This window comes from Microsporum canis, genomic scaffold, assembly GCF_000151145.1.
Source record: "Microsporum canis CBS 113480 supercont1.7 genomic scaffold, whole genome shotgun sequence".
Taxonomy (NCBI): domain Eukaryota; kingdom Fungi; phylum Ascomycota; class Eurotiomycetes; order Onygenales; family Arthrodermataceae; genus Microsporum; species Microsporum canis.
Genome location: NW_003299163.1, coordinates 266,681 through 293,977, shown reverse-complemented (window position 1 = coordinate 293,977; position 27,297 = coordinate 266,681). Strand labels below are relative to the sequence as shown.

The following is a 27,297-nucleotide window of genomic DNA, read 5'->3' as shown; positions in this document are numbered from 1 at the left end:
ACCACTCAACCCTCAATATGTAACCAAACCGGTGAAAGATAGAATTCTCCATTGAATTTTTGTGAAAAGTAGCCTCGGTGCCCATGACTGCATGCTGTTGTTGAACAAAATTAATTCCAACGAACATCTACATGGTGACAGGATATAAATACTGTCTATGTCTTCCTGTCTTTTATGTCATGCAAGAAAGATCGTGGTTCTTCCAAATGCCCAATGAAGCGTAAGCCTCGAGGATGATCGACTTCGACGTAGTACGAATGTAGGTTTGATGTGACCCCTTGTATTGGAATTTTCAAAGAAACCAAGAGGCGTTCAGCCGCGATCGACCACATGCATATACATGGAGCAAACTCTGGAGCTGTAGGAGGTTCGTACTCTTCTTTGTACGCATTTGCCCACATGGCAAGGAAGGAGTTGATTATTAAGCGTAGCCAAATTATTGAATATTAAAGGAGAGGTCACCCTAGGTACCGAGTGACATGTATGATTGACAAGAAAAATATATTTATTCAGCTATGAATGATCGAATAGCAAGGTCAGCCACCCTTGGTTGTCACGCAACACCATGAATGAATGGGCTGGATACATTATCGCAGACCCCTATTCTAGTGTGGAAAAGGAGTGGCTGAAATGCAGGTTGCTGCTGTGGTAAAAGGGGTGGGCAAATACATGGTAGTATTGACAAATGTGTACAAGGCCATATATAAGCCAAACTTCCAGGAGGTCAAAAACAGGAAGGTAAATAGATATAAACAGAGATCAAAAAGAGGAGGTTGGAAACAAGGTTGGAAATTGAACCGTTATAGTAGCATAGTTGAACCCCTTCCCAAAACACTCCGTAGTGATAACCGACGACCATGTAGTATACCCGCCTGGATTGGTACTAAATCAAGAACCTATGTACTCCGGTAAAAGAAAACTGGCCTAATCCCAGTGTCGACTGCCTTGTAGATCGGAGTTCTTTTTTTCATCTTTCCTTGTCATGACCACCAACGTTGTACCGTGTTGATGGCAATGAAGACGATATATCCCAGTGTAAACCGAAAAAGGGGGTTGATAAAGGTGGCACTCGCTCATGCATGCGTGGGTGGTGTTATCCGCCTTGTATATAATAAAACTATCTCCTTGGACAGGTGCTGGGTGTTGAACGGTGACATATAAATGCTACCGTATGGTATGATCGTATATTGCCGACGTAAAGGGTGAAGAGTTCGATAGCAGAACGGCGGAGCGAAAGTCGGTCAGGTAAAACGCAAAAACATACGAAGTAAGTACAGGCGAAACGGATCAAAAATATCCTGATAAACGTTGGATAGCCGCACGTCGACCATAACTCATACAGACGCAGCCTCACACCACGCTTGTCCTGTCAGCAACCAAGCCATGGTCTCCCGGATGGGTTTCATGGCCGATGTGACAGCTGGACTGCTAATATCTAGCAGGGCTGGCCGGGGATATGGCACCACTTCTTCTCGACTGCAGAACGGGTCAGGAGTGGCGTTCAGGGTATGTAATCAGAAAGAGTTGACTTACGGACTGGCTCAGGAGCACGAGCCTCTAGCTGAGCTTCGGCAACTTCAGCAGCGGGGGCTGGAGCAGCAATCACAGCTACGGAGGCGGTTGCGATAGCAAGAATGTAGGCGAATACCTTCATGTTGGCTTGTCAAGAAGAAGAATGGTTCTTCGGAATGAAATAAGAGAGTAGATGAAGGATTTGGTGCTTTGTTTCAAGGGCGCTGATCTTGAGGATTCTCGATAAAGGAGATTACTCTGGTATGGATAGCAACACAAGATCCTGCATGGAGCATGCATGGGGTGCTCCTTTATAGAGACACCTCGTGGCAACGGCCTTGGGAGAATTCGCTGAGGGGTTTTCCAGGATTAATTGATGGGAATAAAGCCACAATTACTCAATAGGCCGGGTAGATATCACCCAGATGTTTCTGACGAGCCGCGCTGGAGAACGTGGAGAAGAAAAGCTAGGCCAAATAAGGGGGTATAGTAAATGAAAGGAAAGGAAAGATATCCTAGCTTCAAGTAACCAGAAGGTACTGAACTAGAGATAACGCTGCTAAAGTAGGGAACGGGCCCCTAGTGTTCCGCAGTATCAACTGGAGACATTCACCCAGTCCACCAGCATTTTCAGCCAATGTTGCAGAAGGAATAGAGCGAAATGCCGCAGGCTGCATAAACCTCATAAAGGTGAGTAAGCCAGGCTCCAGATACAATAAAAAGCCTTCCGCCATCCCATCCTCAATAAGAGGTCCAGACGAGACCTCGACCATCCTGATTGACGATGTTGACTTATCAACACGACAGGCTTCCCGTCGACAAAGTGACCGGCATGAACACACCAGAACGCTCGAAGGCCAAAATTATGGAGACAAACCAAGGGCGAGGATGAAAGCCTTTTCGGGTCCGTTTTGGTGTTTCAATCAAAAGAAGCTGCAAGAAGTTCTGCTTATTGAAAAGTTGTGGTTTCCGCTTTTGGGGTTCAATAAGGGCCACCCGCGCTAGTCCTGATTAGGTAATATCTTCACCTCGGCAAAACAGTGGATTAAGAGCAAAGAGATAGATCCATCTGAAGTTGTTTAGACGATACGGCAGGGGATGACAATAAACAGCGCAGTCAGGTGAAGCCTCGTAATGGTGGATTCTCCGTCTGGTGTTGCGTTTTGAGTCCGCAATTTGACAGTTTGAGTTCTTCAATGGTATCAACAAAGGCATTATTCCAGCTGCCCGGGCTTCCGCTGCAGAGCTGTCGAGGTTCTGGACGTCATGGTCTTTGGAAATATATATGCATACGACCATCAATCGGCCAGGGTTCATTCATCTAGAGCTGGTCCCAGGTCTCTGTGAGTTCAAGGACAAGGGATGTTGCCTTGAACGGCCGCAAACGCCCAACAATACGGTCCGGTTGAACGGTCTGCCGCATCCCGGATTCTCTGAAGGCGGGTCCAAGCCATGGTGAAAAGGAAGAGATCCTAGTAAGATGGCTTCATGGACAGGCGTTTGCTTGCCGTGCAAATCCATCTATGTATGAATTTACGGGTGTTTTTGGGATTGAACCGTACTTTTAGGTCCACATGCCGTCAATCCCCCCAAGGAGACTCAGGGAAGCCATAATCCTCCAACTCATACCATCTTCTATCCCTTGACGGTGACTCTTGTCTTCTACCTTATCATTTGTCTCATGAAGTCGACGTCGGGGCATCGCCGACACCACGTGACGTGTTTCGGGATAAAGATGATCCTGGGCTTACATAATTATCCGTGTTACAGGCGGAGAGAGAAGCTCCGGCAGAAAATGCGACTTTGCGAACAAATTTCACCGCAGACAGAAAAAAAAACCCTGAAGCTTCGGTTTTCATATCACGACGTCCAGCTCTTGCGTTCGATGCTTTAGTCGTTCAGACGAGATTCTAAACTGTCTGCCACCATGTTCTCTCTCCGGACTGCTCGCCCTGCGCAGGTATGATATCAGTTCCTATGGCTGCGGTGTCTTATGCCCCGCTAACAGAAGCTCTCCGTTCACACAGTCTGTCCTGCGAAGCGTTGCCGGTTCTTCGTCATGTCTCTCTCGTGCCTCTGGAGGTGCTAGATGTGAGCTATTCCCTGTGATTCCGTGCCATCTGGGGCTTTACTGACTGTTCAATTGGGGTGTAGGCATGGCAACTGTCCAGTCGGACATCTTCAAGCCGACCAAGTATGGCGGCAAATATACAGTAACATTGATCCCAGGTATGTACGCAAAGTTGCGGTTATAACGGTGTCTAGTTCTTTCTAGCACGTAACCGGCCCCTTGTCCTTTTCTTCCTCTCTAGCTTTTGTTTTGGAGCCCGTAGAGGCTAATTACGATTTACAACAGGTGACGGAATTGGTGTGGAAGTTGCGGAATCCGTCAAGACCATTTTCAAGGCCGATAACGTTCCCATTGAGTGGGAACAGGTCGACGTTAGCGGTGTTGACTCTGGAAACAAGCACTCCGAAGATCTTTTCCGGGAATCGATCGCCTCCCTACGACGAAACAAGCTCGGACTCAAGGGTATCCTTCACACCCCAATTGAGAGATCCGGCCACCAATCTTTCAACGTTGCCCTCCGACAGGAGCTGGACATCTATGCCTCTATCGTCTTGATCAAGAACATCCCCGGCTATCAGACCCGCCATAACAATGTTGATCTCTGCATCATCCGTGAAAACACCGAGGGTGAATACTCCGGCCTCGAGCACCAGCCCGTTAACGGAGTTGTCGAATCTCTCAAGATCATCACCCGCGCCAAATCAGAGCGCATTGCCAAGTTCGCATTCAGCTTTGCTCTTGCCAACAACCGCAAGAAGGTCACCTGTATCCACAAGGCCAACATCATGAAGCTTGCGGACGGTCTCTTCCGAAGCACTTTCAAGAAGGTTGCTGAGAACTACCCGACTCTGGAAACCAATGACATGATTGTCGACAACGCCTCTATGCAGGCTGTCTCTAGGCCTCAGCAGTTCGATGTCATGGTCATGCCCAACTTATACGGTGGTATCCTGTCCAACGTTGCTGCTGCTTTGGTTGGGGGCCCTGGAATCGTTCCCGGATGTAATATGGGACGAGATGTTGCCGTTTTTGAGCCCGGTTGCCGCCACGTCGGTCTCGATATTCAGGGTAAGGACCAGGCTAACCCAACCGCCTTGATCCTCTCTGGTTCCATGCTCCTCCGTCATCTCGGATTGGACGACCACGCCAACCGTATCTCCAAGGCTGTCTATGATGTTATCGGTGAAGGGTAAGCTATTCTTCCAATCCTACTTTTTAGATTTAATCTAACTAACACTGCTCGATAGTGCTGTCCGAACTCGTGACATGGGCGGTCAGGCCACTACCCACGAATTCACGAGGGCCGTCCTCGACAAGATGGAGGCCCAGCTCTAGACCCCATTCGCTACCACATTTAAGTCGCCGGCCGTTAATATAATAAGACAAAAGTCCGCCTTGCATCTAAAGTAAATAAGCGCCCCCCTGATAGCGAAACGTCGTTAATCAACCCGCACCACAACCTTGGTTTCCCGAAACATCATATATCTGCCCATCTATTTGCTACTCTTTTTGAAGTACGGGATTTTTTCTTTTTCCTTGCTGTTAAATGATCCGCTCGAAGCATGACTGTAGATTAAGATTTTTCCTGTATTGTTTTGATTGCCCATAGCGATAATACAAAAAAAAGGAGATATAATTTCTAGTGGAACTCATTTGTACGGGGTGGGAGACCCGGGGGTGTTAACGGATAGAAAGAATACTTTAGACTTGGTTTGAATGTTAACGTGGATTGTACTTTTGTTCGGTTCATATTGAAAATTATTGAATATGATGATAGATGGACGGATGTCTGGTGTTCCTTGTTTATACAAGGTATCTGATAGCTACGCCGTCTAATGTGTTTTATGTATATCCCTTTATGGTATATAAGACGGAAAAAGATGGCGTGAGTATATGCACCATATTTTGCCGGTTGCGGAACTGCTGTCAGCCGTGGGAAGAGCCGGTGTATTGGTAGCATTGTGCATAATGACGGGTGGTCACTTAAAAAGGGGAATGGACTCCTAAGCATAGAATGCTTATCGGATACTCCCTCACGGCCCCGAGGCGAGCCGCATGCGGTTTCGTCACCGGCACCAGTGCGAGTGCGTGGTGGAATTATCCAGCAGTTGCGATTCGGTTATCAGCCCAAAGCAGCGAGCAAAAGGTAGATGTTGAGTACTGTAGCCGCGAGAACCTGATCAAAATGCAATTCGTCTCTTTCTCCCGGTATATTTCGAGCTGGCCTTGACGACCTTGCCCTTTTTCTCCATCTGGTCTTTCTTCCTCAATATCCAGGCTTTGGTTCCCTTGATATGTGATTGATCCGGGCCCCTACGGCTCTTTGCTGCCTCCCTAGCCTTCCGTCTTGCATCCAAGATATCCACGTCGTCCATTCCCTTGACGACACCAGTGATATCACCCTGTAGCCCACCTCCACCAACCGTAAGAACAAGGTAGGTTTTCCCGTTCTTTGTGCCAGGGTCATCTTCAAGGATACCTGCGCCGAAACCAGCTTTTATTGCTGCGCCGCTAATCATACCTCTTTGAGAATCGTTTTTGGGATAGAACTGACACACAGCTCTGGCACCGCGTTTAAGAGAAGCATATAGACCTTCAAAAAACCGCTTTAATCTGCCTTCTGGACTGACATCGCTGGTCTCAGCATTACAGAGCCACTGGATTGCACTGATGCTTATGGCTGCGTCAAAGGTACCAGGTCTGAACGGTACGCCTTGCCCAATGTCGGCTAGAAAGAGGTCGCCTTCTACGTCCCGTTGAAGTGCCACATCGAGCATGCTTGGAGATATATCCATGCCAATCCAGGTGTGTGGACCGCCTTCAGACGGGTCGACGGACGAGAGAATTTCACCAGACAGGCCTGAACCGCACCCGACATCTAGAATCAGCGAGGGAGACGTGAGTTCGAGCAGTTCGAGGGCACGGTGTGTCATTTCAGATTGAATATTTTTTATTCGAGAGGAAGATGTGTATTTACGGGACTCCGAATCATTATAGAACAGGTCCGGCGGGCTGTTTTCAAACCAGTCAGCAGCTGTCTTGTAGATTGAAATCGGTGCAGACATACAGAGTATCTTCTGGGCGAGACATGTTTGCGCCTTGGAGGTGTCAGAACTGAATAATGTGGTATCCTCTAAGAGTAAATCTCCTGTAGAATCCGTATATACACTTATCACTTCTATCTCTTCTCTCCGTCTGTATCTTTTTCTTCTTTTTCTCCTTGTCAAAATTTCGAGATAAAAATATTTCGTGGGGGAAATAAGCTTTCTAAAGCGGCGTGATATATATACCGTGTTGGTCAAGTATACAGTGCCGCTTTAGCTAACGAGCTATCTGGCTGTTTTTATCGCTTTCGACAAGTTGTTTGTATAAGACGAAGAAGAACCAAAAGACAAGACATGGAGAAGTGATACCTCGGATGGCGCCTGTTAGGAACCCATAGAATACCCTCAAGCGAAGAGTGGCTATACCGGAAATCCTCCTTATCCTGTCAACTTCACCTCATCTATAAACTCAACCATGTGGATTCTACCACTATTAGGATATCTGGGAGTGATAATAGGATTCTGCTTCCTGACGCTGGCTATAGGTGATATTCTCTCTATCATACCCTCCCTATGTATATATTGTCCAGCAGCTAACGTATCACAGCTTCTGGCCTCTACTACCTCTCAGAGCTAGTTGAAGAACATACCGTAATAGCCCGTCGTCTTCTAACAAGACTTATATACTCCATCATAGCCGTCCATGTCCTTCTCTGGCTGATAGACGGATTCCCATTCTACCTGTCCGCACTCAGCATAATCTCCCACCTAGTCTACGCCGGCAACCTTCGCCGGTTCCCAATCGTCAAGCTCTCCGATCCTATCTTCCTAGCTTCCTGCGTCCTCGTCGGTCTAAATCATTGGCTATGGTTCAGATATTTCTCAAGCCCGGAATATACCTCTAGCGGTGGCAGTGCCCCCTCATCATGGAATCGTGGTGGATGGAAGTCTCCTGGCGGAGGGTCGAGTTATAACTACTACGGTGCGGCAGTGGATACGCCGTCGTTTGGTGAGATAGCGTCGTATTTCGGACTGTGTGTCTGGATGATCCCGTTTGCGCTGTTTGTCAGCCTAAGCGCGGGCGAGAATGTATTGCCTAGTATGGGATCGGAATATGCGACTGGGTCGATGGGATCGAGTGGTGGTGCATCAGTTGGCGCGGATGCGTATGGGGAGAGCTCCTCTAGCTCGGTGAAGACGAAGAGCAAAGGGATGGCAAAGGCGCTGGTTGATGGCGCTAGGGAGTGGGTGAGTGAGAGCGGAGAGTTGATGGGATTCTGGGGCGGCCAAAACACGAGAAGGTTCTGAGTCGGCCTGCTGGTTTTCTTCCTTGTCTTTTTATCATCGTCTTACGTGGATCGTGGATGCTGCTTCCAGCAGTGATGAATTGGCATAACAGGCGTATTATCATTGACTGATGGTGTATATTTACAACTTGCATTTTTCTTTTGCTCACTTTGGCGAACCTGGTTTGGTCTCATCATCCTGGCGAACAAGTAGTAATCAAATACTATATTACTTCTTTACCTGATAGCAAGTAGCAGCAAGAGTAAAAAAAAAGAATTAACGCCTCTGCATACTATCTTATGTGCATATAGACAAGATATCAATTGTATCAAGGCTAAACCAGTTAACCAACAGCCATGATCGAGGACATATTAAGAGTGGAAGAAAGAAACATAGAAATGGGGTATATCCGTTTGTCTCCAGTATTAGAGAAAAGGAAAAGAGCGTAAAAGGATGCCTGTGGACGGAGCGCTTGCACAGAGGGAAGAAAGAGAACTTGAATAGGGGCGATTATGAAATTACATGATGAGAGTAGCAAGATAGATTAATAAAAAATCATAAAGGCCGCCCAATTTAAGCAAACGATTGAAGATGAACAAGGCATAATAGAAGGCAGGAAAGAGAAGCAAGGAAAAGAAGGGATGAGAGGGAAGGACAGATATTCGCTTGCTCGCTTGCTTAGCGCACATGCGATCTCAAAATTCAGAAAGCAGAAAAAAGATGGAGAATGGCAATGTAGATGGAAGGGTATGGTCGGATATGCCGGATAAATAAGAAAATAAATGGCAAGGTCATAAATCACTCTTCGTCGCGAATCTTGGGCAAGGAAGGCTTCCTGCTTCCAAGAGACATGAACAACAACGAACTCTCACGGCGCTTTGTTTTGTTCGTTTGCGATGAGTTGCCTGATGGCGCCAGCATTCCATCCAAACCACCGAACTGGCCATCTCGTTGGCCCTGGTGGGAAAGGTTGACACTTGCATTCATTGATGACGTGGAAGGGTCAAATTGGTGCATAGGCACAAAACCGGCGTTGATATCGTAGGTTTCTTTTGCATGTCGATAAACATTTGCATTAGCGTCATTGGATTGGCCATGAAATGAGCTCTGGTCATATGCAGGTGTACATGGAAGATCGGAAAACATTTGATGTCGTGGGGAGCGTATGTCCTCCGCACCCAGACCCGAAGGTTCGGTGGCTTCAGTAGAGTCAGGGCTTCCTGGCCCTGAGCCCGAGCCTGGAGCTGTTCCCGGGGGAGAACCGGGAGATGAGCCGGGAGCTTGGGCGAAGGGTGGTGGAGTATCGCCAAATATAAGATCAAAGTCCGATAAGAATAGAGAGAAAACAGGGGCAGGGATGTTAAGGGTTGGAGCAAAAACTATGCCGACGTTTCTAACCGTCATCTTATTGATATCGGAATTGTTCACAACATTAATTAGGAATTCGGATAGGGCTTTAAGGAGGGCTATATTTGGCTTTGGTAGATGGTGGACCAATGCATGGAAGGCTGCAATCTTCTTCTGCTTGTCATCGAGATCTGCCGTTTGGTTAGTATATGGCAATGGTTGCGAGTAAATAGCCGTTTTAAATAAGGGAGCACATACCTAAGACCCTAATGAAATCAAGATGCAGCTCCTTGGTCAACACTGTAGTTGGCAACTCTCGAAGGTATTGCTTAAATAATGACGCTACAGCATGGACGTCATAATATACATCTCCTTCTAGGAAATCCAGATCTCCCTCGTTATTAAAACGCTCCTTGAGCCCCTTGATAACTACATTAGAGCCGCTGAGACGGAATATACCTTCTTCACACTCCGCTTTACGAGCCCGAAGATATTGAAGACATCGATAAACGACAGCAGGCAAAGTGGTATCGGCTCCTGGTTCAGGGCATGCACAGAATTCCACCGCCTCAGCAAGAGGCAGCCCAAATACAGCACGCACAGTTTCCTTGTGTTCAAGAGAAGATGCACTGCCATTCACACCTCCAGATATAGAACCATTTATTCCGCTAATTGAATCCTGTCGTGAAGTCGAGCTAACGGAATCACTGGCGGCCTGGCGGGAAAATCCCCATATGCTTCGCTTCTTTTCCTTGACGGACGGCATAGTGCTAGGCTTATTACCCCATGCCGACGGATCCTGGATTTTTACTCCGTTAGTAGGGCCCGAAATCGGTTTAAATGAAGGGGTTAACGGCCCGGCTTGGTCGCCATGGGATTGTGGTGCAGCTAGGGAGTCGGTGGATTCGTAGCCCGGAGGCGCGCCGCCTCGGATGGGTGCTTCGGCAGCAACGACATCATCATAGCTTAGGGCGCGAAGTCCATCAGCCTCAGTATTGTTGGAGGAGTCTTTAGAAGATCCTTTTTTACTTGAGCTCGTGTTTGCGCTTGTGGTATTCAGGGGTATGCGGGGTTTGTTTGTTGTTTCATCTTTGCCGTCTTTGTCCATCTGCTTTTCCTTATCTTTATCATCGTCTTCCCCCTCAATGTGCTGCTCAACATGGCTGAGAAGTGAGTCAACCCAAGCATCTCTCTCTTCGTCGCTTTCAGCACAGAGAACATGGCGAACCAGAGAGCTTGAGTCTTTCTTTTTCGGTTCCAAAATCAAAAACGCATGGCGGTACTGGTTATCATCATAGCTCTCGGCCTGCGAGGATGATGTACCATTTTTGCTCTGATTAGAGGATTGCTTGCCTATCTGTGCACGCTGGATGCGGATAGTACCTAGGTGTGTACCACCAGGGTGCTCATAATACTTCAATTCAGGTCCGTGAAGAACAAAGTATCGAGATTTCCAGCCGCCAAAATTTTTGCCTCGCTTGGTAAGATATCCTTCCATCTTTGGCTTGCCGTCGGTGCCTACCTGGATCGTGGCCTTTATATCGCTTGCACCAGCAGAAGAGGAGTTGACATTTCCACCTGCAGACACAAGACTTGTCTCGTCATCTCTCGGCTCAATGGCATCGGTCGTGAGGAATCGGCATATCACCAGCGCGGCCTCGTCATCCATGGGTGTATCAAGTAGCATTTCGAAATAGTTGTTTAGTGCTGCGCGTCTCTCATCAACCTTTGCAGGCGAATGGCCACTGAATACTGAGCGATCTGGTATTCGACCAGCGAATTTACAGAGAGCCTTTACCTGTTGGTCGAGCTGAGGGAGAGCAACTATAGGCTTTTCAACACGCCAAAGCTCTAAGCGAGACGAGCGGGCAAAAACACTGAGAGTGAATACGGGGTCTTCCTCAAGGTTACCGCGTTCTCCGGAGGAGGATGAATTCGTGTTCATGTAACTTTGTCGCGACGGGCGGAGACGAGATGAAGAGACCTGTATTAGGATCGATGGGAGTGAGTTGGGTGGGAGAAGTAGATCTGGGTATTCATCCGATATGAGGCCACGGTAGATGGTCTTTGGGGCAGTAGCAGCGGTGGGGGTCGAGCTATCAATCTGCACAGCAGGGTCGATAGCGGGAATTGTGGTAGATGTCGATGTGGAAGTGGAAGTAGAGGCCGTGGACGCCTTTTTCTCGTGCTGTGCTAGTTGATGGATGTGGTGATTGGTAGGTTGCTGCGATTGAGACTGGAAGGGAGCTGGGAAGGCATTGCGAAGAGGCGTTGAGATGTTCATATGCCCTTCTCTAGGCATACGAGGCATAGGTGACCCAATAGGTCGGTCACCAGGTCGTGGACTCTGTGGCAGTCCTGGACTCATGGGCGGTGCCTTGATTAGCCTTGATCTCAGCGACTTTCCGCCATCTAGAGGGCCCAACACAGATGCTAGGCTCTGTCCTGCTTGTCTGGCGGCATGAGGAGGCGACACGGACGCTCGTGGACTAGCTGGCAATCCGATACCTGCAAATCCAACGCCTGATGCAGGGCCAGTCCTGGTCTCCTTTTGTTCCTGTTCCTTGTGTAGGGTTATAGGGGGGTTGATGTTCTTGGGTTTCTTGTCCGATTGACTACGGCCCTTTGACTTTGATTTCGACTTTGATTTCGACTTAGATTGTTCTTTCTCCTTTTGCGCAAGTAAGGCTTCTCTCAGCCTGTCGTCTTCTTCACGGGTCTTTCGACGACCGCGTTCAAAGACCGGGAGGTCGGCATCTTCGGTGGCGGAGTCGTATTCGGAATCTGATGCGACTGCATTGGTGTTGGTGTTAGTGGACTGATTATTAGAATGGTCTACTTCGATATGAGGGCGGAGACGCTGACTTCCAGACAGTTGTAAGGGCGCAGGAGGTGCGCGGCGTGAGGGTGGAGTTGGTTGTGGTTTGGGAGTCAATTCAGACACGGGTGTTTGAACCGGCGGTTGGGCCGTTGCTAAACTTCCCTCTTTGTCGCCTCTTTCGAGCTGACCGTTGGAAATTTTGGCTCCGTTGCCATCAACCGCCCGGGTGGCATCTTCCTTCCACTTTTCCAGTTCCTTGACCTTCTTCTTTAGCTTGTCCTTGTCTTCCATGGCACGTTCTAGATCCTTATTAAGCGCCAGGACCATACGGCGCTGCTTTTCCACGAGTCTCCATAGTTGCGAATTCTGAGAGACAGCCTGCTGTTTCTCTTTGACAAGGTGGGCGATAACAGCCTCCGGAGAGCCGTTGGCGGCTGAAATCAGGTTACTGATTTCTGCGGGAGTGATGGTGGGGTTGTCGACGGATGATTTGTGCGAGTGAGATGTTGGGTGGGAGATGGAGGAGAGAGAGGAGATGGCAGAATCTATAGAAGAAGTGCGCGGTGTGGGTTTCTGTGTCGAAGTTGACAATGTCTTGCTGGTGGAAGCCGGCGGCTGGTGGTTTGCGGTGCTGGTAGGCATGATAGGCGATGTATTGGGTGTAGACATCGAGGCAGAATCTGACGGCGAGTGGGAGTGTAATGTATCGTCCTTTTCTGCTGTAGTTCCCTTCCGCTCCTTTTCCCTTTCTCCCTCCGGTTCGCTGGTCAGCGGCTCCCTGGACCGCTGTAGACGTAGAGAAAGCGCCTGGCTGGGCCCCTGGCCCTGGTGCTGGCCCGCCATGCGCTCGTGGAAGTAGAGAGCGGAAGGGGAAGGAGATAGGGAGGAAGACGGGCTAGTTCTGTCGTGAGGTTGCGAGAAGGTCGGTGCCTGGGTCTGGCGGGGGAAAGAGGAATAGGAGACGGAACTATCCAGTCTGGCGGCTAGAGAGGTAGTAGAAGAAGAAAGGGGAGTCGCTGCAGAAGGAGGTGATGAAGGGTGTGATGCGGCCCCCGTCTGAGGAAGAGTACGTTGAGAGTGGGCTAGTCTGCTATCGGTATGGATGTTCAGGGCATCCTGGGGCAGACGGGGCTGTTGCTGTTGGTTTTGCTGCTGTTGATGGTGAGAATAGGACGGGTGCAGCGCATGGATAGAGACTGGACGAGACAGCACGGGAGCGGCTGAGTAGCGAGCAGGGGCACCGCCTTCTTTCTTCACCTGATATGGATCCTGCTGCGTATACTTTTGCCGGTACTGGCTGCTCTGCTGCTGACGAAGACTCCCACCACCAATCTTCAGGGGGGAAGACGAAGCAGAAACAGAAGAAACAGAGGCAACAGAAGCAGCAGAATCAATTGGTGGGACCGGGGCTGTTTCGTGACAGGATGGGCCTGGCTGCTGTGCAAGGGCGTGTGCCAGGGCATCTTGACGCTGACGCCGGACATACGACATGGTTGAGATACAGCGCACACTATTCTCTCATAATAAAATAATATCTGACAGGAGTAAGATGTGTTCTCGGAAGATGAGAAGGAAAAGACGAAGAGAGATGGGCTTCTTTTGGCTGGCTGGTGGCTCAGGGGCTCAAAGACGGCGCCATCAAGGAACTAAGGCATGTATAGCTAGCGGAGATAAAATCGATTAAAGTATGCTAAATATGGAGTCCCTCCGTGCGAGCCTGCACAAGCAGTTCGTTAGCAGAGACGAAGCAGAGACGAAGCAGCGCAGATGTCTTTTCCTACCTGGAGATTTTGCTTGTAGATGAAGTTGATAAAAGTCGAAGTCGAAGAGTTGAGGTTGTTTATTTCCCGATCAGGCGACGCAGTCACGCTTTTTCTCCTCTTGACCTCAACTTCAACCGCTACAACTTCTACAGCTACAGCTTCTACAGCTTCTACGGCTTCTACGGCTTCGATTATAGATATCAGCTCTTCAGATCCTGCAACTTGCAAGACATACATCGACGAACTATCTCACACACGACTGGTTGCAGCACTTTGTGGCGTCAACTGGCCCATTACACATGCATTACCAGCCTGCATGCTGCACGTCTTAGTGGGACGCTGGTTTATGTGCACAAGCAGGCATAAGAATAGGAGCTCAAAGGGGCTGGGTCGAGACAGGTCGCAAAAAAGTGAAAGACTGGGGAAGATCGGAAGAAGGAAAAAAGAATACGAGGATGTGGGAACTGCTGGCTTCCACGCTTCTTGTGCTGCCAAATCTCGTATTTATTTCGTGGGAGGCGGCGGTGGCGGAAGAATGGAGAAAGAAAGTGACAAAAGGTCTTGACAGATGCTTGTTATGCATGATTAAGTAAAAGCATTGCGTAAAATGCAGGTTTCGTTTGACATTAGAGCTGATTCTTTCTTTTTTAACAGACGTTTCCTCGCCATATATCATCCCTGGGTCCCATATCGAAAGCAACCGGAACGCCGCAAGAAGGGAAAGAAATGAAGCTAAGATACATAGAATACAGAAAACAAAAACAACCCCAGCTCCGACCTGCCAGTTACGGAAAAGATAAGGCCGTGGTGAGTAGAGTGTGGGTAGGTGATGGGTCTAGATTATATTACCAGCCATGCCCATGAAGATGGCCTGCGCGGCGAGCTGGAGAGACCATAGCCCGACCTTCTTGAAACGCCGTGTTCGAGCCTGCTCGTCGACAACGTCTCGCGCAAAGGCATCGTACGTCTGCAAAAGTCTCAGGTCAGTGTATTGCAAGATTATTATATTATGCACAAAGGAGTAAGTACTCACCTCGGCGGATAGATCGTCCATCAATCCGCTGTCAAAGATCGTCCAGCTGCCGTCAAAGTCGCTGGCTCGTTTGACGAGCCGACACTGGATAGGTATAAAGGTTCGACGACTGTTGATGTATGCTACAATGGGCCGGATAAGCGCATTGTTGACGTACGATAGATCTCGGTTGAAGATGGGAACTACTGCTCGAACGTTGTTCAGATGTATACGCAGGTCAGTGACCACGAATCGCTTATCGTCTTTACTATGGGCCAGCGTGCTGTCATTAGGCTGGTACCTGTCAGAGGTAACAGTGGCTTCCATCCTGTCATAGAAATCGGACATGACTTTGCCCAAGCTCTCGTCAGTCTCGGCTGGAAGCATGAGATCGGCCACGATATCGACGGTTCCCTCGTGAATCCATGAGAACGGACCTTCGACGCCTGTGTTGAGATGGTCGATGTTCAGCCCGTCGATGCGGATGCGATTGTGCTTCTTCCACGGACTTGGGCTGCCGTCTTCTTCCAGACCATCCTGTAGCTGGGCTCCCGTGTATCGATGTGTCTGGCGCGGGTGGATGGTGAAGAGTGAGTTGTCGTACGAGCCAGACATTATGTTCGCGGACATAAAGTCGTAGAAGAGCCATTGTCGTCGTAGTCGTGGTAGATCGCAGGAGAAGATACTGAGGGTGAAGGGTCGGAAGTTGTTCGGCTGGTAGATGGTGACTAGTACGTCTTCCATCTTGAACGAATCTAGCTCAAAGTCGCCTGGGTTATGTTCTACCCGGTAGGATTTAGGGTCGATCTGGGCATCAGCCTCAGTCCACTTGACGTGTGTTCGGTCAACAATACCCCGGATGCCCTTGACGTGCACATCCTTTAGCAGGCCGTGGCTGTTGAACCATTTGGTGAAGGAGAGCGTCACGTTGACCGTGTCTATAGAAACATCAAATTGTGTATAATTGGAGTCCTCTGTCTCATCATCGTTTTGTTGGCGCATGTGGTCCATTTCCTGGAATGCGGCCGCCGCAGCTGTCTTTGACGACCCTTTGCTCACATTCCCTTTTCCCTGTCCTGGCCTGCGAGATACAAAAACGTTCTTGAAAGTAATCACTCCGTCACCCCATTTGGGCACAATCGCAGATTCGAAAACGACTTTTACTCCCGAAGACCGTGTTAGGTAGTTACCAATCCATCTTGCAAGGGTTTCTAGTTCGCCGTCAGTTCATGCACACGCCTAGACTTGAAATATACAGTAACTCACCTTGCGCAAAAACAGTGTTAATAGTAAATATTATGAGGGAGAAGAAGGTAGTTGTCCCCAGTATAACCCACAGCACATGTCCGAGCAGGACCCAGGAGAAAAAAGTACCAATCTCGTCAACGTTGAATGGCCGGGCGCTCCTGATAGAAAACCACTTGAACCGAACTTTTAATCTGGACCAGAAGCCTGTGGCTGCAGCTAGAAGCTCTTCCTTCGTGGGTCGATGCATATGTGGCAGCCGATCCATCAGATGGTACCGACCGTGTCCACCATCGGTCTTTGGCGGCCCAGAGGGCGGTACTGATCCAGGCTCTGGCTTCACTGCGTCTCCCTGTACGCTGGATGGCTGTGAAGGCTGCTGTCTGCTAGACTCCACTGCATGGTCCTTTTCGCCTCCTACCTCTCCCCCCTTGGATGTATGCAGACATCGCCTCCATCCCCAACTGGCGGCACTCTGAAGCCCCAGCGCATTCCCAAACCTCCTGCTACCATGATAAACACTCTTCTCAGCGGATGCAACCACACAGGCTGCTGCTCCCGTCTCGACCGTAGCTGCACTCCTCGTTGACGTTGTACCAACCACCAACAGTCCTCCGGACGCAAACTGACGACTTATTTTCCTCACATTCTTTGGCTTCGAGTAGGAGAAACGCCGTATCGTTCTATTCCGAAACAGATTGAAGCTGGATGTCGGGCCATGGCAGCTCTCTGTAAAGGCACCGAGAGCACCTTGCCGGCTGGGCTGGATGAAGTTGGACTGGAAGCTGATGCCGGTGCGCAGTGTCGAGAGCAGCCGTCGTCCTATATGGCCAGACATGTCTCCTGTGGCATCATGAAAGTCTGTGAGAAGCGTCTCAGATGCTTGTTATCTAGAATTGATGTCTTGTTCTTCCAGCGAGAAGCTAAAACGTCCAGGATTTTTTTTGAAGCTTCCGCAAGTTTTTTTTTCCCCGATAAGATTGCGATGTTTGGCTTGTTTGCATCGCGAATTTTCCCACCACCAAAAAGCAAGAAACATTTTATATTCACGATTTCATCTGGTTTTATTGAAAGAAAGCTGGCATTTGTATTTAATATATTACAGACAGCGGTAGATATACCGGAAACATGCCAGCTCCTACCGCGCGCCTAGACAAGCAAGAAGAGAGCGAGCTCCCCGTTCAGAAGCAAGCCCAGAGTTTGTCTCCTAGAGATTTCTTATCACCAAGACGATATACTGACTGGATGGTGTAGATGAAGAAGATATCATGATAGACACGACTGGTGCTCAACCAGAAGAGCCCTTAGCACCACCGCCACAGGACCAGGGAGACAGTGAAATGGCTATTGACGAGGAAGGACGACTACGCTTCACCCCCATCAAATCATCGGGCGACGCATATCGAGTTGAAACTCGCAAAGTACCGATCCCCCCTCATCGTCTGACGCCTCTCAAGGCCGAGTGGCCAAAGATATACCCTCCGCTAGTCGAGCATCTGAAGCTCCAAGTACGCATGAACATGAAGAATCGAGCGGTCGAGCTGCGTACTTCAAAGCACACGACCGACACGGGAGCACTACAAAAGGGTGAAGACTTTGTCAAGGCGTTCACTCTTGGGTTTGACGTTGATGATGCCATTGCCCTGCTCCGACTGGACGACCTCTACATTGAGACTTTTGAGATTAAAGATGTAAAGACACTGAACGGCGAGCATCTGGGCAGAGCTATTGGTCGAATAGCGGGGAAAGATGGAAAGACAAAGTTTGCTATTGAAAATGCTAGCAGGACTAGAGTTGTGCTCGCAGACCAGAAAATACATATTCTAGGAGGATTCAGAAATATCCATGTTGCTAGGGAAGCAATCGTTAGCTTGATCCTGGGCAGCCCTCCGGTAAGCTGGCTCGTTTTATGTGTCTTGGTATGAATTATGACTAACGGTCTGGTATAGGGCAAGGTATACGGAAACCTGCGTACTGTTGCGTCACGAATGAAGGAACGATTCTAAGAAAAATAGTAGCACACGAATTCGGTCTCATGTCGGCGTTTTGGTTTTGCACGGTGATATCTTTTTTTTGATGATATGGAATATATTGGGACTAGGCGCGAATACCTATATCATGGGATTTAGACAAAAGAAATACAATCAAGTCTCAAACACGAGAGCATTAGGAGGTACATTTGTGTCATAATAAAACTTCATCGTTTGGCCGCAGGAAAGAAATGTGCCGGTAATATTGTCTATTAAAACATGCCTAATCCCGCTTGAGTGGGCGGTACACCTCCTCTATACCATCCTTGGTAACAATCATCATTTGCAGCCCGTCGCCGACCTCAATATGCCTCTCCACGGAGCTTGTGAATGCATCGTGTACCAGCTGCTGTGCACCCTCTCTGGATAGAGGCTCCGGCTTCCTAGGGACCGAGGCATTACCCTGGCCGCTACCGGCAACATACTGGTTCTTGAAATTGACCTGATTGTCCAAGAAAGGCATCATCAAACTAGCTGCTGACCCAGCTGCCCTGCAGAACTCCCTCTCATACGAACCCACTGGATCGTAACTGTACAGAGCCCCTTTGCCTTCCTCATCAACACCGGCCAAAATCGCGTGTACGTAGTATGGGAAGAAACGTTTCGAGTATAGGATGGTGGATAGGCGCTGTGCACACGCTCTGACGGACATTGGTTTGTTGTGGTGATATTCGTACATCTTGACGATGGCGTCAAGTCGTTCTTTCAGAGCTCGACCGTCAGCGGAGAAGCCAACGACACAGAGAATCATGTGGCCGCCTTCTCCGGTATGCTCGTCTGCACCGATCTTGAACACCTTAGGTGCGTATCTGGTGTTGATGTTGTATCCAGACACCGACCGTGTGTCGCCAGCCAGAATAGCGAAATTGTCACCGGCTATGCCGAGAGTAGAGCCGCCATTGTCGGTATATCTAATGAATAACATATATTAGCTTATATCCTACCCAACAACTAAGCTCCAGGAAGGACCTACGGGTAGAAGCTGTGTTGTTTGGCGCCGCTCGACTGCTCTGAGAACGAGTACCCAATGGGCTGGCTGTGAGGTTCAGGGTGGGCTAATAGAGAGTTCATCTTGACAAAGCTCGCCAAAAGCAGGACAGAACAGCAGCCTTATAAGAATATAAATGCAAGTGTGTAAACCTGGGTATTGCTCGTTGTTTGAACCGTTGAATTTGCTGAACTTGCTGGCTTTGTTGATTCTTCTTGAAGCTCTTCAAGCTTTCGTTGACGCAAGTTCGGAGCCTACATCACGTGATATTTATCTATTGTATTATGTAAGCCATGCTTTTTCTCTCCCCAAGCTTAGCTTGTTTAAATAAGAGCAAGACATGCTGGATAAGACTTGTTAATAAAAGCTGTTACGGCATTACTAGTTGGCCACTTTTTTGCGTGAGTAATGCTTGGGTTAGGTTCCTATGAAAGCAGCAGTGATGATGAGAGCACGAACAATACCTCTGTCGGCGTAAAGAGGACGACAGCAACAGTTGATCGAACGAATAGCTGTGATAGCTTGATAGATGCGCAGCCTCCGTTCATGAAGTCGGGTGAAGATACGGCAAATGAAGTAGAGGGTAAGCCTACATCAATTTCATGGTTTGGATGATCTATCTCACTCGCAGTTGCCTAGGAACAAGCGTACCAACAACCGGTCCGGTCCACGAGTTAACCAAGCCCATAGTCGGGCCTCTCCCACAGACTGATTTTACACCACATCTACCGGAAGGGTCTGCTGAGGCTGTCAAACCATCATCTTTCATCTCCGTCAGCTCACTACGCCGAGACATGACGCTCCCTCCGTTCCCAAACCTGGACATCCCTCCATCTCCTCCTGGATCTCCCAACCCAGAAATGAACCAGAAATTTGAACATTTCCTTGCGCTGAAGAAAGAAGGCGTGCATTTTAATGAAAAGCTAGCTGCTTCCTCGTCACTCAAAAATCCAAATCTACTGCAGAGCCTGATGAAGCATGCTGGGTTGGACGAGGGGGCGCAATACAGTACTTCTCTACCGACAGAGCTATGGGACGTATCGACTTTTCCTTCATGGGCTTACAAGTATGAGTTGTTAAGGAGCCAGCAGATCATCCGCCGTAAGCAGGAGGAAAAGAAGTCTGATCGTGATGCTATTGAGTTTGTCCCTGGCTCTGGAAATGGCACTCCTGGAAGCGGCAAGCTAAAATCCAGTGCGGCAGAGCGTGTCATGGCTGGCCTGAGTCGAGAACCGTCCCCGCTTAAGCTGGATCAGAGCAAACGAAGTGATCAGGACAAACGTCACAGAAGGATGGATTTAGAGCATAGAAGACACCGTTCACGGTCACCTGGGAAAAGGAGGAGGTCTAGGTCACGATAGGATTAATATTCTTATATTTGAGCATTCGGGAGTTTCAGGTGCAGCTGGAAAATAAAATATACCCAGGATAGGCGGAATTTACATATATCATTACCGAAATATATACTTATCATCGTAACTTGCATCTTCTTTGGTCGTAAATTGTGGTGAGCTTGCAGTAAACATGTTTGGCTTGTTTGACTTCTAGGCTGCGTTTAAGTCGCAAGCTCTCAACCCCAAAACCTCACAGCGTCCAACAATCACAAGACAAACCATCCAGCAACAAAACCACGACCCATACACAGTGACTCCATTGCTGGCTCTCTATTCTAGTTGTTTGGTACTGGAGTTACTCGCTCTCTTTTTCTCGTTAAAGCCTTTCTCCGACTATACATCATGAACCACTTTCCTGAAGCTTGGGGCCGGGTAAGCACAAGGACAAATCAAACCCATACCAGCTTCCTTTAGCTAACGTTTCCTCTGTCTTAGCCGCGAGATGATGTGTACGGAGCCTATGACCGCTCATATCTACAGACCTCGGGCCCAATGACCCATACTCAACGCCCAATCGTGACTGGAACCTCTGTTATTGCTGTCAAGTTCAAGGACGGGGTCGTGATAGCTGCCGACAACTTGGGTTCGTAAATATGATACGGAATATAGCGCAGTATCTCAGATATACTAATAGGCCTGCACCAGCCTCCTATGGCTCCCTTGCTAGATTTACCGACGTAAAGCGTCTTCGGGCTTTCGACAACTCCTCCGTGGTTGGGTTTGGTGGTGACGTCTCTGACATGCAGTATATTGACCGCGTCTTGAACTCGCTAGACATACAAGAGAACTATTCCACATATGGCGAACATTCTCTCAACGCCAAAAATCTGCATACATACCTGTCCAAACTGCTCTACAAGCGACGATCCGACTTTGACCCTCTCTGGAACCATATTCTTGTTGCCGGACTCGATGGAGAAGGCAAGCCATTCCTTAGCTCTGCAGATTTGCTAGGAACCACGTACTCTGCACCATCTCTCGCTACAGGATTCGGAGCGCACTTGGCTATTCCTATTCTTCGTCGATTATTCCCAGAGGAGGATGGAATAGAGAACATCACAAAGGAGCAAGCTATCGATGCTATGAAGCAGTGTATGAAAGTATTGTTCTATCGAGATGCGAGAAGTTCGGACAGATATTCGATTGCAGTTGTTACCAAGGAGGGAGTGGAGCTCAAGGAAGACGAGGCGCTGGAGAACCAGAGCTGGGCTTTTGCTGATAGGATTAGGGGTTATGGCACTCAAGTCAACTAAACAGGGATAGCCTTTTATGTTCCGGCGCGGTGTAATTTGGTATTCTTCAACCCTGCGGTAGAATTTTCAAATATATCTAGGGTTAAATCGTGATGACCTTATCTTGACGCTTATAAATATACATCTCTACAGCTTAGAAGTATTAACGTGAACAACCTTGTTGCCGCATGTTCCAACATTTTCGAGTGACACTTCCACCATGTCTCCGTTCTTTAACCATATCTGAGGTTTCCTCCCCATTCCAACTCCTTGAGGTCTATAGTAGTTTTCTTCGTTAATCATCTTGGCTTCAAACATGTAGTATATATGATAGGGTAACTCACGTTCCAGTGAAGATGATATCACCAGGTAACAATGTTGTTCCTTGGGATAAGAATGCAACCGTCTCTGCCACGCCAAATACCATATCCCTTGTGTTTGAATCCTGCACGGTTTTCCCATTCACCTTTGTTGATATCCGTAAGGCATTCGGGTCCGGTATAACTTTTGAAGTTACGATTCCGGGTCCAAAGGGAGCCCATCCATCGAATCCCTTGCCTATACCCCACTGGCTGCCTCCACGCTTGATCTGCCATTCCCTATGAGACACATCATTGCCCACAGAGTAGCCCAGCACGTAGTCCAACGCCTTTGACTTCGGTACATTATGAGCCTCTTTCCCAATGACAATTACCAGCTCGCATTCATAGTCCAACCCTTCACATTCCTGGGCCATTGGAGGGACAGGTATGTCATCAGTCGGTCCACTCGCGGCTGTGACTGGTTTAAAGAACAGAACAGGGTATTTTGGTAGGGGCATGTTTGACTCTTTGGCGTGTTCAGCGTAGTTCAAGCCTAAACATCGAACAGTCCTGATGTCATTGCGAGCAAGTGGACAAAGCAACTTCTTCACCTCCTGAATTTGATCCGTAACCTGATGATTACCGAATATCTCTCCCTTGATGACCCTGGCTTTGGTTATTTGGGCAATATCAGTAACGCCTGAAGGTAGAATGGCATCTCCGTGGTACACCAGGCCGTCTTTGGCAAGGAAGCGGACGAGGCGCTGAAGACTTTACGGTTAGACCCATCTTAACATGTAACTAGGGATTGTCTCACAGAGAATGCAGGCATATTTGCGGTTTCAGCACCGTCTCTTGTTAGATTGGTGCTAGAAACATACAAGAGTAAATCTATCTCGACATCAACATCTATCAATCAAGCTGAGACGGAGTTATGACCGAATTGCCGAACGGTTGGCTTAGTAATCACGATGAGAAGTTTCGAGGAAAATTATACTTCCGCTCCGAGGGTAGCTCCCGGCCCAGAGGTCGCGTAAACAGTTTTCGATGTCTGGCAAAAGCTCGGGAAAGAGAGGAATAAGGAGGCCATTTCAGATACGTGGGGGGCAATGCGATTCTCAGGGTTGCAGCGGGAGGTGCTGAGCCTATACCGCCAGTGCTTCCGGGAAATTCGTAAGAAGCCTATTGTGAGTGACTCCTACTCCTAACGTTGGGCGCGTTCTGATCATGAAGAAATATAGGCTAACTCCTGGTGTCACAGAATTCGCAGAGTAATTTCAAACAGCTCGCCAGGTACGCCCTTCTCCTTGGCCGTTGAGACGACATGGATCTGTTGCATCGTTCTCCCCCGATCCCGTCAAAGATTCACTCGCGAGAATGACAAATTTCACAGCCCCCTTCCTAACAACTAGCCTAGAGATGAATTTCGGAAGAACATAGGCATCAGCAAGAAGGATTTCTCTGCCATTGAATTCCTACTAAGGAAAGGCCACCGGCAGCTAGAGATGTACTCTTCGCCAGCTATCCGAAATGTTACGAGGTGACATTAGATACCAATCACGGACATAGAGTCGCAACTAAAGATGAATTCAAGCTCCCCAGGAGCCTCTTCAGCAATACCTACACCTTAACTCCTAACATATTGATATCCTCCACCTTCGCCTAAGTATAAAATCTATATCACGTGATTCATACGGGTGTACGTTTATCCGGCAGCCTCAAAGTGGGTCTCGGGGACGTTCGGAACCTTCAAAGGTCGGAATGCGCTAGAAGCTTCCGGAAGCTTAGCGAGCCTTGACGAACCTGTTTTTGGAAAGCTTGGGAAGCAACGCGAAAGCTCAAGCAGGATTGAGCATCCCGAAGCACCTTGGAGGCGATTGCTAATGGAGGGTATCTAGGAGAATCCCGTAACTTCTAGCACAATGGCTTCGGTCTATATAAACGATCAACTTGTCGATGGAAATGGTTTTCCCTTTCTCATCACAGACAAACACAACAACTCGACTACTCTATGCTATACAGGAACAACAGCCTTCAATCCACCCTGAGAAACATTCGAACTCCAAAGCCGACTCTACACAAAGTCAGCAAGATTCCAGCCTCAAGAACCTTTATCAACCTCGCACCATCCAGCCACACCAACACAATGGCTTTCTTCCCACGTCTCTCTGGTGGTGAATTCACCCCCCTTTTCCGTCTTTTGGACGACTACGATGCCCACCGATCATGCACTTCTGATAACAGCATTGCTCGATCCTTTGCTCCAAAGTTCGATGTGAGAGAGTGCAAGGATGCCTATCATCTCGACGGAGAAATTCCCGGTGTCAACCAAAAGGATATCGATATTGAATTCACCGATTCTCAGACACTCGTTGTTCGCGGCCACGCTAAGCGCGAATACTCCACTACCAATGTAAACGCCGAAGAGACTGCCCCTGCAACCATTGCAGATGCACCGGCGTCTTCCCACCAAGCAACTGTTGAAGACGAGGAGGAGCCAGCCACTGCCTCACCACCCGGTTCGCGCCCTTCTTCTCCAGCCAAGGACAACAAAGTCACCAAAGCCAGCAACAACCGTGCTGTGAAGAAGTCTGCTTCTCCTGGCTTTAAGTACTGGATGACTGAACGCTCCTATGGCGAGTTCAACCGTGTCTTCAAGTTCCCATCCCGAGTCGACCAGGATGCAGTCAGCGCCAGCTTGAAGGATGGCATTCTCCGTGTCAAAGTTCCCAAGGCATCTGCGCCAACAGTCAAGAAGGTCAACATCGCATAAATGATGGGCTATATCAGCCTCTGCCCTTATTGATGATGCCTACGATCTGTCGATTTTCCTAATGATGACTATGCGAATTTGATGAGTCTGGTGCTTTTCTGTACTTTCTGCGCTGTATTTCTACTTGAGTTTTGTTTCCTTGGTCCGATTGCTTAAAATGTCTTCATACCAACAAGTTGTTTGATAACTAGTCTTGAATCAAATTGTTTTTTTCAATAAACAATATTCCTCTGCGCAAGCAATACACATATATTCATACAGCTATTTTTCCGATAATACTATTATGTAACGGGCAGCTTCCCTGGAGTTGTGTTATGTGTACAAGACAATAAGAATTGTACATATACCCCGAAAATGAAGTAGATGATTAAAAAGATCCCAAACGAAAAAAAATGCAGTGAATGACTTAAAACACCAGTAATTAAACCAAAGTACAAATACCACCCACCCCCCTTCCCGACCATGAGCGCTGAAAAGGATCAAAACGTTAAGAAATAAGGACGTAGCCTATGAACAAAGGATTGTTGTGTGGTCATTAAATTCGTGACGGATGTATCATATGAACATGATAAACGATGGTTCTGCTTGGGGTATATGTAAAGCGAGTGTAGCAGCGGGGTATATATATATATAGATAGATAGCGAGGGTCATATAGGCAACGTAACAAACAAGGGAGGGTAAATAGTAGACAAAATTAAAGGTATTTGCATGCTTTTAGGTGTTGGTGGAAAGGAAATAAGAAAAAGGAGAGTTTGGTATCATAGAGTCAAGGAGATATTCAAATATAGCTTTCGATATGGTTTAATGCACCGGGTGTCTGTGCCTGAGCAGCGCAGGATGAAGATGAGCCCCTTGCCAACCGATTCGAACGGTCTTCAGTCACGGTTGTTTTGGGCGGGGGCATGCGATATGATGTTGGGGGTGGGCCGGAGTGATGTTTCGCTTTTCGAAATTTACGATCGGAGAAGACATCGCGGACCGGCGTAGAGTATCGATAACTGGGCTTTTCGTTGACGCTGGAAGTGAAGCTGAAGTGAGATGCGCTTCTGTGTAGCTTGCTGGGCTGCCTGGTCGGCTGGTTTATCGACTCCTGAAGGGACTTTCTAGGCTGATAGTCGTGGAAGGCGGATTTGTTAAGGTCTAGGTTCAGCGGGAGCAGCTCAAGATCTATATCTGGGTCGGCGGATAGAGAGCCCCACAGGTTGCTGTCTATTTCCACGGGAGTGTGGTTGTCGATGTAGTTTATCAGGTCGGCCGAGCTGGAGTTGGTCATCAGTTTCAGGTCTCCCATAGAGGTCGAGCGGGAGAGCGGCGGTGTGAGCATTTGCGCGGTTGGAAATTGGAAATCTCGTGGCTGTGGGAGCGCTGGGAGAGGTTTGTCCTTGTCGATATTCCTTGAGGGCCGGGAGGAGGTGGCGTCTGAAGCCGATCTGGCGTGAAGCTGGGAGGCAGAGGGTGGCTTCCCCCCCGTCATACGTGCGGGAGTCGAGTCTCGGTGCCTTTTACTTATTGTTTTGGTTGTATTGCTACGATTTGCCTGGTGCTTCTTGACCGGATGGCTGTGGAGAGTATGGGACCTGGTTGTTCGTTCTTTGCTAGAGTGGCCCCCGGAAGAATGGCCTTTAGCATGGGCCCTGGTAGGAGTATTATGGCGTTTAGGAGAGGGTTCCCTTGGAATATCGATAGCAAGGCCTTTAGGGGAGGGGGGCTTGTACTGGGTATGCTGACTATCCGACCGCCCAGTGCGGCGAGATACCGTTTTGGCCTGGCGGAACCGGGGTGGTATCGGGGGCGGGCGAGAAGGCTCATATCTGACTCTAACGGGATACGTTGGGTCTAGGTTATACTCCGACAAGGCATCCGCATTGGGCTCGGAATGGGTCTCCTGTGGCTGCTGTTTGGGCGGTTGAGCTTGGCTTGTATACCGCTCAACCGGGTACCTGAGATGGGCTGGAGGCCAGGGAAAGACTGCGTTTATAACCTCCTTGTTTCCATGGGAGGTTATTGAGATGGTACCTTCGACCGGGTCGTTGATACTTCCGTTACAGTGGATCAAAGCCTGGGATGAGCCTCCGTCGAACACGCGGCAGTTTCTGTCTCTCGAGCTCCTCCTTCGCGATGAGCCATGGAGGTGCCTCGAGGTGGATTTCCCCGAGGCAGAGCTGTAGCCGCTGTCGGTCTTGTTCAGGGCGCCAGAGCGCTTGCTGGAAGCCTGCCTGTCCTTCTTCGCCTCCTGCCGTTCCCTGCTTAGGGAAGAATGGAACTGAGGGTCGTGAAAGCTCTCGTGGGACTGGACGGTGTCGTCCCAGTAGACGGGTATCTCCATCCCTTCATCTTCGAAGACGTTCTCGTGTTCGCTTCTCTTGAATAGGCAACATGGACGGGCGTTGGCTGGATCGATGGCGGGTGAGAGGCCTGAGAGGGCTGATTCCGGGCTGCTAACGCCTGCGGCGAGTAGGGCAGTCATCGAACCAG

General features: G+C 48.8%; 13 protein-coding genes across 13 annotated transcripts in view; 7 read left to right on the top strand and 6 right to left on the bottom strand.

Annotated features, from left to right (window-relative positions):
• Positions 1-1,937: 1,937 nt before the first annotated feature.
• Positions 1,938-2,517, top strand: MCYG_07275 (uncharacterized protein; the record flags this gene model as incomplete). The annotated part of the gene is made up of 2 exons (XM_002843446.1): positions 1,938-2,001; positions 2,096-2,517. 2 exons carry the CDS (start codon positions 1,938-1,940, stop codon positions 2,515-2,517), a joined length of 486 nt encoding a protein of 161 aa, XP_002843492.1.
• A 708-nt stretch (positions 2,518-3,225) lies between these two features.
• Positions 3,226-4,918, top strand: MCYG_07274 (isocitrate dehydrogenase subunit 1; the record flags this gene model as incomplete). The annotated part of the gene is made up of 5 exons (XM_002843445.1): positions 3,226-3,472; positions 3,540-3,603; positions 3,667-3,741; positions 3,869-4,772; positions 4,831-4,918. The coding sequence occupies 5 exons, from the start codon at positions 3,440-3,442 to the stop codon at positions 4,916-4,918; spliced, it is 1,164 nt and encodes a 387-aa protein (XP_002843491.1).
• An 845-nt stretch (positions 4,919-5,763) lies between these two features.
• MCYG_07273 (williams Beuren syndrome chromosome region 22) lies at positions 5,764-6,673 on the bottom strand (the record flags this gene model as incomplete). Its single annotated transcript, XM_002843444.1, has 2 exons — positions 5,764-6,595; positions 6,651-6,673. The coding sequence occupies 2 exons, from the start codon at positions 6,671-6,673 to the stop codon at positions 5,764-5,766; spliced, it is 855 nt and encodes a 284-aa protein (XP_002843490.1).
• A 429-nt stretch (positions 6,674-7,102) lies between these two features.
• MCYG_07272 (SVP26) lies at positions 7,103-7,935 on the top strand (the record flags this gene model as incomplete). The annotated part of the gene is made up of 2 exons (XM_002843443.1): positions 7,103-7,172; positions 7,325-7,935. The coding sequence occupies 2 exons, from the start codon at positions 7,103-7,105 to the stop codon at positions 7,933-7,935; spliced, it is 681 nt and encodes a 226-aa protein (XP_002843489.1).
• A 777-nt stretch (positions 7,936-8,712) lies between these two features.
• Positions 8,713-13,573, bottom strand: MCYG_07271 (RhoGAP domain-containing protein; the record flags this gene model as incomplete). The annotated part of the gene is made up of 2 exons (XM_002843442.1): positions 8,713-9,452; positions 9,520-13,573. The coding sequence occupies 2 exons, from the start codon at positions 13,571-13,573 to the stop codon at positions 8,713-8,715; spliced, it is 4,794 nt and encodes a 1,597-aa protein (XP_002843488.1).
• Positions 13,574-14,680: 1,107 nt separating this feature from the next.
• MCYG_07270 (mitochondrial distribution and morphology protein 31) lies at positions 14,681-16,940 on the bottom strand (the record flags this gene model as incomplete). The annotated part of the gene is made up of 3 exons (XM_002843441.1): positions 14,681-14,812; positions 14,879-16,068; positions 16,124-16,940. 3 exons carry the CDS (start codon positions 16,938-16,940, stop codon positions 14,681-14,683), a joined length of 2,139 nt encoding a protein of 712 aa, XP_002843487.1.
• A 290-nt stretch (positions 16,941-17,230) lies between these two features.
• MCYG_07269 (pre-rRNA-processing protein PNO1) lies at positions 17,231-18,108 on the top strand (the record flags this gene model as incomplete). The annotated part of the gene is made up of 3 exons (XM_002843440.1): positions 17,231-17,300; positions 17,357-17,994; positions 18,052-18,108. The coding sequence occupies 3 exons, from the start codon at positions 17,231-17,233 to the stop codon at positions 18,106-18,108; spliced, it is 765 nt and encodes a 254-aa protein (XP_002843486.1).
• Positions 18,109-18,355: 247 nt separating this feature from the next.
• MCYG_07268 (proteasome component C5) lies at positions 18,356-19,203 on the bottom strand (the record flags this gene model as incomplete). The annotated part of the gene is made up of 2 exons (XM_002843439.1): positions 18,356-19,043; positions 19,106-19,203. 2 exons carry the CDS (start codon positions 19,201-19,203, stop codon positions 18,356-18,358), a joined length of 786 nt encoding a protein of 261 aa, XP_002843485.1.
• A 325-nt stretch (positions 19,204-19,528) lies between these two features.
• MCYG_07267 (conserved hypothetical protein) lies at positions 19,529-20,481 on the top strand (the record flags this gene model as incomplete). Its single annotated transcript, XM_002843438.1, has 2 exons — positions 19,529-19,703; positions 19,760-20,481. The coding sequence occupies 2 exons, from the start codon at positions 19,529-19,531 to the stop codon at positions 20,479-20,481; spliced, it is 897 nt and encodes a 298-aa protein (XP_002843484.1).
• A 375-nt stretch (positions 20,482-20,856) lies between these two features.
• Positions 20,857-21,767, top strand: MCYG_07266 (proteasome component Pre4; the record flags this gene model as incomplete). Its single annotated transcript, XM_002843437.1, has 3 exons — positions 20,857-20,886; positions 20,950-21,101; positions 21,149-21,767. 3 exons carry the CDS (start codon positions 20,857-20,859, stop codon positions 21,765-21,767), a joined length of 801 nt encoding a protein of 266 aa, XP_002843483.1.
• Positions 21,768-21,893: 126 nt separating this feature from the next.
• On the bottom strand, positions 21,894-22,880 carry MCYG_07265 (fumarylacetoacetate hydrolase domain-containing protein 2A; the record flags this gene model as incomplete). Its single annotated transcript, XM_002843436.1, has 3 exons — positions 21,894-22,023; positions 22,091-22,812; positions 22,866-22,880. The coding sequence occupies 3 exons, from the start codon at positions 22,878-22,880 to the stop codon at positions 21,894-21,896; spliced, it is 867 nt and encodes a 288-aa protein (XP_002843482.1).
• Positions 22,881-24,014: 1,134 nt separating this feature from the next.
• On the top strand, positions 24,015-24,821 carry MCYG_07264 (heat shock protein; the record flags this gene model as incomplete). The annotated part of the gene is made up of 1 exon (XM_002843435.1): positions 24,015-24,821. One exon carries the CDS (start codon positions 24,195-24,197, stop codon positions 24,819-24,821), a length of 627 nt encoding a protein of 208 aa, XP_002843481.1.
• Positions 24,822-25,600: 779 nt separating this feature from the next.
• Positions 25,601-27,297, bottom strand: part of MCYG_07263 (uncharacterized protein) — a gene marked incomplete at both ends in the record, with an annotated part of 2,881 nt that continues 1,184 nt past the window's right edge. The window contains one exon of the mRNA XM_002843434.1: positions 25,601-27,267. Within this exon, the coding sequence (XP_002843480.1) occupies positions 25,601-27,267 (1,667 nt within the window). The remainder of the gene's footprint in view (positions 27,268-27,297) is intronic.